This window comes from Callionymus lyra, chromosome 1 (assembly GCF_982586985.1).
Source record: "Callionymus lyra chromosome 1, fCalLyr1.hap1.1, whole genome shotgun sequence".
Classification (NCBI taxonomy): Eukaryota; Metazoa; Chordata; class Actinopteri; order Syngnathiformes; family Callionymidae; genus Callionymus; species Callionymus lyra.
Genome location: NC_141818.1, coordinates 51,135,649 through 51,148,017, shown reverse-complemented (window position 1 = coordinate 51,148,017; position 12,369 = coordinate 51,135,649). Strand labels below are relative to the sequence as shown.

General features: G+C 38.3%; 1 protein-coding gene across 5 annotated transcripts in view; it reads left to right on the top strand.

Moving 5' to 3' along the window:
- dock8 (dedicator of cytokinesis 8) overlaps positions 1-12,369 on the top strand; it is a 90,501-nt gene that overhangs the window by 15,834 nt on the left and 62,298 nt on the right. For 4 of the 5 annotated variants that reach the window (XM_087811878.1, XM_087811869.1, XM_087811859.1 and 1 more), the window contains exon 2: positions 6,337-6,436. In XM_087811878.1, coding sequence (XP_087668004.1) covers positions 6,337-6,436 — 100 coding nt within the window. Of the gene's footprint in view, positions 1-6,336; positions 6,437-11,129; positions 11,280-12,369 lie in introns of those variants that run through there. The other variant, XM_087811894.1, reaches the window with a different exon arrangement.

Genomic DNA, 12,369 nt, shown 5'->3' with positions numbered 1-12,369 from the left:
CAGGGGCCACAATAAATTACTGGTGTTAGGGACCGTCAAGCTAGAATGAAGAAGGGATGAACAAAAGAAGCTTTAATATGATGGAAAACATTGAAAAAAAATAGAATAAAAGGCATTATAAAATAAGCTGAAACTGTCTTTTATCAATTTTTCATTCATTTAATGTATAAATCTTTATGAAAAAAAAACACATTACATATTTTATAGTAAAAAAGGTCAAATGCAAAATGAAGTGAAGTAATTAAATCATAAAATACTTGTTACTTTGTTGTTTTAAATTAGATCTTGAATACATTGTATTTGTAAATGTGATATAAAACACTTGCAAAAATGTTCCCCCAAAAAAAGGACAAATAAAAGAAAGAAAAAATATCTTTAATGACTCAAAGAAGTTAAATAATAAATAGTTATTCCTCAGAAATTACAATTTTCTATAGTTTTACTGCGACTTCATGCATCGATACACAAGGATCTCAAACCTATCCGTACTTTTACAAACTGTCTCCTGTCGAACCGTCGACATCCATCTATGATCCTCGTCTCAACCTCAAAACACCAACATGAACTTTAACCTTTTATCATCTGACGAAACAACTCTCTGGTTCTGTTTATAGAACCTTCACTGAGTTTTCTCTGGAGGGTTTTTAAGTTCCATGACTCGACATCTTTGCTAATCCAGGTTAGGAAGAAGTCATGGTCTTGTTCACGAGTGAAGGAAGGACTTCTCAGGTGGATTATGATTGTCCCGGGGGAAGAATGAGCTGAGCCAAAAGGCAAAGATGTTGATCAGTTGAGAGAGAAGAAGAAAAAAGGTTGAAGGTTGAAATATTCCTCAGCAAGTTGAAGTTTGGAAGAACATCAGTGATATCACAATACTGATCGATTACGGTTCAAATGTTGAAACTTGGTTTTGGTTTGAACTTTTTTATATAAATGAAATACATAAATGAAATGAATGTTCATTAGAGGAAACTTATAAATAAATAAAGTTTCAACATCAGAAATGTTCTGATGACACTGAAATACTTCCAAACACGTGAGTATTCCAGGAATGAGACGAGCGAGGACATCGTAGAGACGAGCGAGGACATCGTAGAGACGAGCGAGGACATAGAGACGAGCGAGGACATATAGTCGAGCGAGGACATTTAGTCGAGGGAGGACATCGTAGGGACGAGCGAGGACATATAGTCGAGCGAGGACATTTAGTCGAGGGGGGACATCGTAGAGACGAGCGAGGACATATAGACGAGCGAGGACATATAGACGAGCGAGGACATTTAGTCGAGGGAGGACATCGTAGGGACGAGCGAGGACATATAGACGAGCGAGGACATTTAGTCGAGGGAGGACATCGTAGGGACGAGCGAGGACATATAGTCGAGCGAGGACATTTAGTCGAGGGGGGACATCGTAGAGACGAGCGAGGACATATAGACGAGCGAGGACATATAGACGAGCGAGGACATTTAGTCGAGGGGGGACATCGTAGAGACGAGCGAGGACATATAGACGAGCGAGGACATATAGTCGAGCGAGGACATTTAGTCGAGGGGGGACATCGTAGAGACGAGCGAGGACATATAGACGAGCGAGGACATATAGACGAGCGAGGACATTTAGTCGAGGGGGGACATCGTAGAGACGAGCGAGGACATATAGACGAGCGAGGACATATAGTCGAGCGAGGACATTTAGTCGAGGGAGGACATCGTAGGGACGAGCGAGGACATATAGTCGAGCGAGGACATTTAGTCGAGGGGGGACATCGTAGAGACGAGCGAGGACATATAGACGAGCGAGGACATATAGTCGAGCGAGGACATTTAGTCGAGGGGGGACATCGTAGAGACGAGCGAGGACATCGTAGAGACGAGCGAGGACATATAGTCAAGCGAGGACATTTAGTCGAGGGGGGACATCGTAGAGACGAGCGAGGACATATAGACGAGCGAGGACATATAGACGAGCGAGGACATTTAGTCGAGGGGGGACATCGTAGAGACGAGCGAGGACATATAGACGAGCGAGGACATATAGTCGAGCGAGGACATATAGTCGAGCGAGGACATATAGTCGAGCGAGGACATTTAGTCGAGGGGGGACATCGTAGAGACGAGCGAGGACATAGAGACGAGCGAGGACATATAGTCGAGCGAGGACATTTAGTCGAGGGGGGACATCGTAGAGACGAGCGAGGACATATAGACGAGCGAGGACATATAGTCGAGCGAGGACATATAGTCGAGCGAGGACATATAGACGAGCGAGGACATATAGACGAGCGAGGACATTTAGTCGAGGGGGGACATCGTAGAGACGAGCGAGGACATATAGACGAGCGAGGACATATAGTCGAGCGAGGACATATAGTCGAGCGAGGACATATAGTCGAGCGAGGACATTTAGTCGAGGGGGGACATCGTAGAGACGAGCGAGGACATAGAGACGAGCGAGGACATATAGTCGAGCGAGGACATTTAGTCGAGGGGGGACATCGTAGAGACGAGCGAGGACATATAGTCGAGCGAGGACATTTAGTCGAGGGGGGACATCGTAGAGACGAGCGAGGACATATAGTCGAGCGAGGACATTTAGTCGAGGGGGGACATCGTAGAGACGAGCGAGGACATATAGTCGAGCGAGGACATTTAGTCGAGCGAGGACATCGTAGGGACGAGTGAGGACATCATTGAATCTTCTTTGCTTTCATTGACAGAGAAAACCTCTCGCTGCAACAACACATGTTGGATTGTTTAGTTGCTGCAAACATCTCTGTCTTCTTGTAACGACACATGAAGAGAACGACAGATGCTGTTCGTGTTTACAAGAGTCTACACTGACTGAAGCTTCTCTTGCTGCTCGTCTGCACAACACACTCAACACACTCAACACACTCAACACACTCAACACACTCAACACACTCAACACACTCAACACACTCAACACACTCAACACACTCAACACACTCAACACACTCAACACACTCAACACACTCAGGTTCATGCAGAGAATTACGAGCTTCACACTTGTTGTGATTCGTTATAGACCCCTAAGTGTGTATTTTTTTAAAATGTTTTAAAAAAATTTATGTGTGTTAAATGTGTATTTGTGTGTGTGTTTAAGTGTGTTTGTGCGTTTGTTGTTGTGATGTGTGACTCTATTGTATCATCAGTGTGTGTGTGTGTTGTTGTGATGTGTGACTCTATTGTATCATCAGTGTGTGTGTGTTGTTGTGATGTGTGACTCTATTGTATCATCAGTGTGTGTGTTGTTGTGATGTGTGACTCTATTGTATCATTAGTGTGTGTGTGTTGTTGTGATGTGTGACTCTATTGTATCATCAGTGTGTGTTTGTACAAAACTATCTTTTAATTGAAATATTGACATAAAACAGACAGAAAATTATCTTAAGCTCCGCCCACTGAAAATACTTTGATTTTTGGAGATGAAATCTTGTTGATGATATCCACACCCACTCTGCTATTATTGGTCAAGAATGGAGGTTTGTCACCGCATGTCATCAATGGTCTCCACCTCCAAGGGACTCAAGTCACGGAAGTCATTATTACGTCATAATGGACTCTCGTAACCTCTCGTTCGTCCAGATTTCAGAGCAACTTTATAAAGTAATAAAGTGTAAAACAGGGTCATGATGACTTAACTTGACTTGACTTAACTTAGTCTTGGAGAGAAGAACATTTACTACACGTCAGAAGATTACGAAAAACATTCATGAATCTAAAAAGCCTTAAATTGTATTAAAATGTCTTAATTTTTCTTTTCTAAAGCTTTGAATATGTCAACAAATAATAGTAAAGATCTAATGTTCATTTGAAATCTCAAAATAAAAAGATTATTTATATTTAAAAAGATCACAATAGTGGAACTAAAACTGGTTGGTAAAATTGTCCCTAAACCTTTTATAATTGATCATAAATTGATTTAGTTATTGTTCAGTATTTTCCAGTCGGTCTCCTCCTTCACTGCAGAGACTCAATGTAAATCGTTTTGTTTTCAAAACTTGGATTTTTTTTTACGTGTAAATGTCAAAATTCTTAATTCTTACTATTATTTATTTTATATTACGTTAGTGTTGTTATCATCCAACATTAATGAAACATTAATAACAAACAAAATGTCTTTAAAAAGTTAATTTCTGACGCCTCCAACTTCCTGTCAAACTTTCTTTTGTCTCGATAGTAAAACATAAGGTGGAGGCGTGTTCTAACACAGAGCCGGCCAATCATAGGAGAGAGGGCGTGTTCTAACACAGCGCCAGCCAATCATAAGAGGGGGGCGTGTTCTAACACAGCGCCAGCCAATCATAAGAGGGTGGATAAATCAGTTCAGTCTTCTGGGTATTTGTACAATTTTTAGACGTTTATCTTTTAATTAAAAACAATTAAATGACATTTTGAAGTTAAACAACTCTTTTTTCTTCAAATCAGATATATAAACACATAATAGTTTATATTGTTAGAATCTTCTAATAAGGAACGATGGAGCATACCTCTGCCAAGGAGCTAAACATTGAATAGTTATGCAGTTAAATCGAATGAATGTTCATTTTTTTTTAATGATTTATTTATTTATTTATTCTGTCGAAACAAAACTACCCTTTAACCTCAAAGTGTCTTTTAAACAGCGACACCACCAGGAGGTCAGAGGTATTGCAGAGTTTTTTATAACATTCTGAAAGTTGTAAAATAAACAAAAACTGTTCAACTGGTTTTCAACCAAGTTTTTTTTATTTATTTTTTATTTGAATCTTGACTTTTCTTTTCACCTCAAACTGGTTTTAAAACGACTGAACACATGGTTTGGATTGAAGTCACGATACGAGTAAGAAAAACAAAGTCACACTTGTTTGATTGAAGTCGTAGAAACATGACATTATTTCAACGACGTGTAAAAGTATAAAATGATATAATTTAACGTTAAAACTCATGTAAGTGTTTGTCGAGATCTTCTCGTCTGCTCGGTGAGTTTCTTCATAATCGCTGGAGACGCCGTCACCACGAGCTCTGGCAGGTCTTTGACGAGTCCGACCTCGGGCAGGACTGCTGGGAATGTGACCCACATATGAGTGGGGTGACCTTTGACCTGCGGCCGGATTGAATCATCATTGACTCTCAGACGTCAACAGTTGTTGGTGTTTTTTTATTTTAACTCACGACGAGTTGATAATAAAACTTCTGCGTCACAAACACTGTTGTGGGTTTGAATCCTTGACTTGTATGTGTGTGTGTGTGTGTCTGTCTGTGCGCCCCCCACCCTTTGCCCCAGGTAGCTGGGACACAGTAAGAAACCGCGTGTAAAGAATACAAATCGTTAAAATATGATTAAAGTGAAATATGAATTGTAATAATTAATGATAAAGACAATAAACAACATAAATTAATGAAAAGACTTAAAGGAATAAAAAACATTTTTACAATATTCACCTGATTTTATATGAAATAAAAAACGAATGTGTCAAATAAACTATTTATTATTTAATATTATTATTATTTTATTTAAACAAAAACACATTAATTACAGATTAAAAAGTGTTTCATTCGTGTTAATTACATCCGCATTTATTTAAGCAAATGAAAGATAAATAAATAAAAATATGAAATTCTTCAATTCTTTTTTTTCTCTTTATTGACAAAGTTTTCTTTACAAGATCAGGGAAAAGAAGGATCTGTGTTTCTTCTGTTCATTCTCCTGTGAACAATAAAACGGGAAGAAGAAAAACAGACTTTTTTTCCTTGTTTTCAATATGTGTAGCTTTTTTTTTAAATAAACAAGATGCTTTTTCAGTAAAAATACTATTGTTATGATTGTATTTTCTGATGTTTTACTAATTATGATTGAGCGAAGAATCCAATGTGTTTTGTGTTTTCTTTCTGTTGTGATCACAAAAATCAACAATAGAAACAACAACGTTTGATTTATTGGATTCTTTTAGTGAAAATTGCTCTTGTTTTTTTTTTTGTTTTTTTTTTAATAAACCTGCTGCACGTATTGAACTCATAAAAAATCCTGTTTTTACTATTATTATTATTTAAAAAACAGCATCAGGTGACATGTGTGAAATAAAAATATCTTTTTTATTATTTATTAGAAAACATCTGTGAAAATGTAAGTTTTTTATTTGCAGAAAAATCATTTTTCTAAATATTTCTATGAGATGTGTTTTTGTTTTATAAGGAAGATAATATTATAATCTGTATATATATATATATGTATATATGTATAATAAAATATTTGTTAAGGAGTAGAAGTGACAGACGTTGATAACAGTCTCGTCTCTGAATGTCTCACAGTTTGATCGACTTCTTCTTCCAGACATTCTTCGGCAGAGATTCGGAGAAACTTCAGTGGGAGTCTGAACCTCCATCACAGCAGGAGCAACTCGACCGTCTCCACCTCCACCAACCTGACGGTGGTGAGTTCACTCTCTCGCTCTCTCTCTCCCTCTCTCTCTCTCTCTCTCTCTCTCTCTCTCTCTCTCTCCCCCTCCCTCCCTCCCTCTCCCTCCCTCTCTCTCTCTCTCTCTCTCTCTCTCTCTCTCTCTCTCTCTCTCTCTCTCTCTCTCTCTCTCTCTCTCTCACTCCCTCACCCTCTCTCACTCTCTCTCTCACTTTCTCACTCTTTTATTCGTTCACTCGTTCGTGGGTCGAGCACAACTCCAGAAATAGAACAAAGGAAGAAGCAGATAAACGTGTGCGTACAGATGCAGCAGAATACCAGACGGTGATGAAGGAGATCATGATGGAAGTGAAGGACGTTCTTTGGACTTAAAAACCTGACCTTGACCCCAAAGACACCAGACTTGAACCTTCTCACGAACCAGACTAGAACTACAAGTTTTATTTATCAAAGGATGGATTTATTTGGCTTTAAAATCTTTTTTTTTTTTTATCAAAGTTTGTTAAGGTTTATATATTCAGTATTTATATTTAAGAGTAAATAAAATAAAATATTCATATTTATTGACATTAAATAGCATCTCAATATTTTTTCATGTTTGTGTTGCAATTCAACTTCCGGCCTCTAGATGGCAGCAGTCGTTACGTCCTCCACAGTTAAAGGAAGAATGATGACTGAGGACGAGAGGATACAGTGAGTCCAGCAGCTTTTAAAGCTTTGGACATATTTTGGTTTGAAAACAAATGAAAGCAGTTACGACTTCGTCAAGAGTCATGTGGTCTGTAAATACTACAACACCAGAGTCAAGTACTGGACAATACTACACATATATACTTGTTACTACACTATCACAACACCAGAGTCAAGTACTGGACAATACTACCCATATATTCTTGTTACTACACTATCACAACCCCAAAGTCAAGTACTCGACAATACTACACATATATAATTGTTACTACACTATCACAACACCAGAGTCAAGTACTCCACAATACTACACATATATCCTTGTTACTACACTATCACAACACGAGTCAAGTACTGGACAATACTACACATATATCCTTGTTACTACACTATCACAACACCAGAGTCAAGTACTTGACAATACTACACATATATCCTTGTTACTACACTATCACAACACGAGTTAAGTACTGGACAATACTACACATATATCCTTGTTACTACACTATCACAACACCAGAGTCAAGTACTCGACAATACTACACATATATCCTTGTTACTACACTATCACAACACCAGAGTCAAGTTCTCGACAATACTACACATATATAATTGTTACTACATTATCAAAACACCAGAGTCAAGTACTCAACAATACTACACATATATCCTTGTTACTACACTATCACAACACTAGAGTCAAGTACTCGACAATACTACACATATATACTTGTTACTACACTATCACAACACTAGAGTCAAGTACTCGACAATAGTACACATATATCCTTGTTACTACACTATCACAACACCAGAGTCAAGTACTCGACAATAGTACACATATATCCTTGTCACTACACTATCACAACACTAGAGTCAAGTACTAGACAATACTACGCATATATACTTGTTACTACACTATCACAACAACAGAGTCAAGTACTCGACTATACTACACATATATACTTGTTACTATAGTATCACTATATATCACTATATATCCTTGTATCGTGATACGTGAGTCTCATCTTGGGAAGTATTACGTCTCGTAAATCCCTGAGGGATGAAGATATAAAAGGTATTTTTGGACGACTGTCCTGAACTCGACACTTTTCTCTCGAACTGTCATCAGAAAATGTTCCCAAAGATTAAAAGTCATTAGTTTCTTGCATAATCCGAGCACTTGTTCCTGCAGACCAGGCTCTGTAATCCCGAGCAGGGATTTGCACCCGCGACACTCTGGCTGGAACCCGTGTGAACCGATGTTCCTCCGGTTCGGTTCCATCTCCTCGTCACTCATCCGTCACTTTGAGTCTCTTCTGAGCTTCAAACCCACGAGCTCAGACCGCCATGATCCGTAGACCTGCAGAAGTGGGTCAGTGGTTCCTACCTTGAGGATTACAGCCAACAAATCTTTAATATGCCAGGATTTGGGATCCGGGATTTTTTAATGCCGTAATCTCTGGAACCATAGTTTCATTCTCAGCGTTTCCAACGCGAAGCTGCTGCGACACATCCAGACAGAAGTAGTCGATCTCACTTCGTTCACTCGTTTATTTATTTTCATTTCTTTTCAAACTAATTTATCGTTAATAACTCAATGTTTTGTGTCACAAACATATAATAAATTAATAAAGATTTATTTTTGCTTCATTTTTTTCATTAGTATTTATAAAAGTTCATTATTTAAAAATGCTTTTGACGCTACGGGATCACAGGAGGGTCATAATTAAACACGTATATTATTACTAATAAATAAAGTATAATAAATCAGGCGAGAATAAATAAATAAACTTAATTCAAAACATGTTGAATTAATACAATCAAAGATATTCGAAAACAAAAATTTGAAAAATATTTAAAAACGCAACCGAATGTTCTTCGTATGATTCATTTATTCGTTATCTCAGGGTCAAAATGACCCAAGTAAGGGATACCACAAACTCATTTGTCTTTTTAGGGCCTCCGGGTCACATTGACCCTGAGATAACACGAGGGTTCATCCATGGTTTGGATTAAATATTCTTAATATTCTTCTCTTTAAATTGGAAAAAAAAAGTTTTTTTCCCAGAATGCACCAAAATGACATGAAAATATAATGACACGATGGAACCATCAGTCCGTCCTCGAGTCTACGTCATACGTGCTGCGCCCTCTAACGGGCTCGTTATCGACCTCTCATAGAACCTGAGTTACATCTAGTGGAACCATCAGTCCATCCTCGAGTCTATATCATACATGCTGCGCCCTCTAACGGACTCATATCGACCTCTCATAGAACCTGAGTTACGTCTAGTGGAACCATCAGTTCGTCCTCGAAGTCTACGTCATACGTCCTGCGCCCTCTAACGGGCTCGTTATCAACCTCTCATAGAACCTGAGTTACGTCTAGTGGAACCATCAGTCCGTCCTCGAGTCTACATCATACGTGCTGCGCCCTTTAACAGGCTCGTTATTGACCTCTCATAGAACCTGAGTTACATCTAGTGGAACCATCAGTCCGTCCTCGAGTCTACATCATACGTGCTGGGCCCTCTAACGGACTCATATCGACCTCTCGTACAACCTGAGTTACATCTAGTGGAACCATCAGTTCGTCCTCGAAGTCTACGTAATACATGCTGCGCCCTTTAACAAGCTCGTTATTGACCTCTCATAGAACCTGAGTTACGTCTAGTGGAACCATCAGTCCGTCCTCGAGTCTACATCATACGTGCTGCGCCCTTTAACAAGCTCGTTATTGACCTCTCATAGAACCTGAGTTACGTCTAGTGGAACCATCAGTCCGTCCTCGAGTCTACATCATACGTGCTGCGCCCTTTAACAAGCTCGTTATTGACCTCTCATAGAACCTGAGTTACGTCTAGTGGAACCATCAGTCCGTCCTCGAGTCTACGTTATACGTGTTGCGCCCTCTAACGGGCTCGTTATCGACCTCTCATAGAACCTGAGTTACATCTAGTGGAACCATCAGTCCATCCTCGAGTCTATATCATACATGCTGCGCCCTCTAACGGACTCATATCGACCTCTCATAGAACCTGAGTTACGTCTAGTGGAACCATCAGTTCGTCCTCGAAGTCTACGTCATACGTCCTGCGCCCTCTAACGGGCTCGTTATCAACCTCTCATAGAACCTGAGTTACGTCTAGTGGAACCATCAGTCCGTCCTCGAGTCTACATCATACGTGCTGCGCCCTTTAACAGGCTCGTTATTGACCTCTCATAGAACCTGAGTTACATCTAGTGGAACCATCAGTCCGTCCTCGAGTCTACATCATACGTGCTGGGCCCTCTAACGGACTCATATCGACCTCTCGTACAACCTGAGTTACATCTAGTGGAACCATCAGTTCGTCCTCGAAGTCTACGTAATACATGCTGCGCCCTTTAACAAGCTCGTTATTGACCTCTCATAGAACCTGAGTTACGTCTAGTGGAACCATCAGTCCGTCCTCGAGTCTACATCATACGTGCTGCGCCCTTTAACAAGCTCGTTATTGACCTCTCATAGAACCTGAGTTACGTCTAGTGGAACCATCAGTCCGTCCTCGAGTCTACATCATACGTGCTGCGCCCTTTAACAAGCTCGTTATTGACCTCTCATAGAACCTGAGTTACGTCTAGTGGAACCATCAGTCCGTCCTCGAGTCTACGTTATACGTGTTGCGCCCTCTAACGGGCTCGTTATCGACCTCTCGTAGAACCGCAGTAACGTATAGTAACTTTAAACCCAGAGCATGTGTTGTGTCAAGTCTTGACATTGAAGATGACAGTAAATACACAACTTATTGTCAAGTTTGCATTTGATTCTTCGACTTGTGTCGATCGAAACATGTATTTGTGTCAAATCATGTCAAATCTTTCCCCGGTGTTTGTGTGTTTGTGTTGTGTTGTGTTGTGTTGTGTTGTGTTGTGTTGTGTTGTGTTTCTTCAACCTCGTGTCACTTCCGCATGTGTTCGCTGACACCTTGTTGTCGACACTTCCTGAATGAACTTGTGGTTTCTGTCGCTCGTTTCCTCCAAAATCAAACGAGTGACATTTTATTTTCGACTCCAACTCTTCGACGCTTCGATGCTTTTTCGGAGGATTTTCATCACAAACGTTCATTTCTCACATCCTCCATTTTAGAAGCTTCCTCTTTTGTCGGAGAACGTTGAGCTGCTCGGTGAGTTTGTGCGACTCGGTTGGATCGTCGGTGTGTGTCGTTAGCGTTGTGTCTTTTGTGTGTTTTATTGAACGATATTAGAGTCAATACTTCAAACTTCAAGAAGCTCCTTTTATGACACATTTTCATGCATAATCTGAACAAAAAACACGTTTATTCATAAACTTATTTGTTTAAAACTATTGATAATGAAGATAAATAACTTTTAAAAGAAAAGTAAGAGTTTGATCAAAATACATTTATTATCAAATGTTTATTCATCATTTAAACACTAGACTCGTTCTTTTCACTTTAATGTACGTTTAACTATATTTCACGTTTAATATCATTTTGATTTATTTTGTTTTTTTCCTTCACGGCTGTAATTTCTTTGTTCTTTGTTGGATGAAAACTTTATCTGTAGATAAATAATTATTGACATAAGTCGGAAAATATAAGAAGAAAAAACCTAAAATTCTACCAAACTAGTTTAACTTCATTAAAAATAATTTCTTATTAAATGTTTAAAAATATTTTCTTGCTTTATTTTCTAAACTACATACTTTCTAACTTTACATGAATGTATTTTTATTTTAACTAATCATTTTTCTATTTGAATTTTTATTTGTTCGCAGACATATTTTATTGCATCACAAAGTAAAAATAGAAAAAGATATTGTTTGAATTAAAAAAATAGAATAAATATAGATTTAACTAAAATATAAGAAATAGAAACCCTTTAAATTATTGTGTGATTTATACACTTATTTTGTTTTTTCAACTTTTATTTTAAATTTTTTTTCTACGGTAAACAAATAACGAAAAAATACAAATTAGTCATAAAAAGAAAAAGTAATAGAAATGAATAATGTGTGAATAAAAACGCCCTAAAATTCTGATGTAGTTTTTTCTTTATTATATTTATTTTAACAGTAATTACCAAATGATGCCACTCTTATCATTCCTTACTTTATTCAGGTTTTTCATAAATACACTAAATTGATCATTTTAACATTTTAAATATTTATTAGAATTTAAACAATTTTTTTCTGATTCATGTTGATTTTCTTGATTTAAAGTCAAATGTTTTTAAACGAGTCAAAGTTGCAGA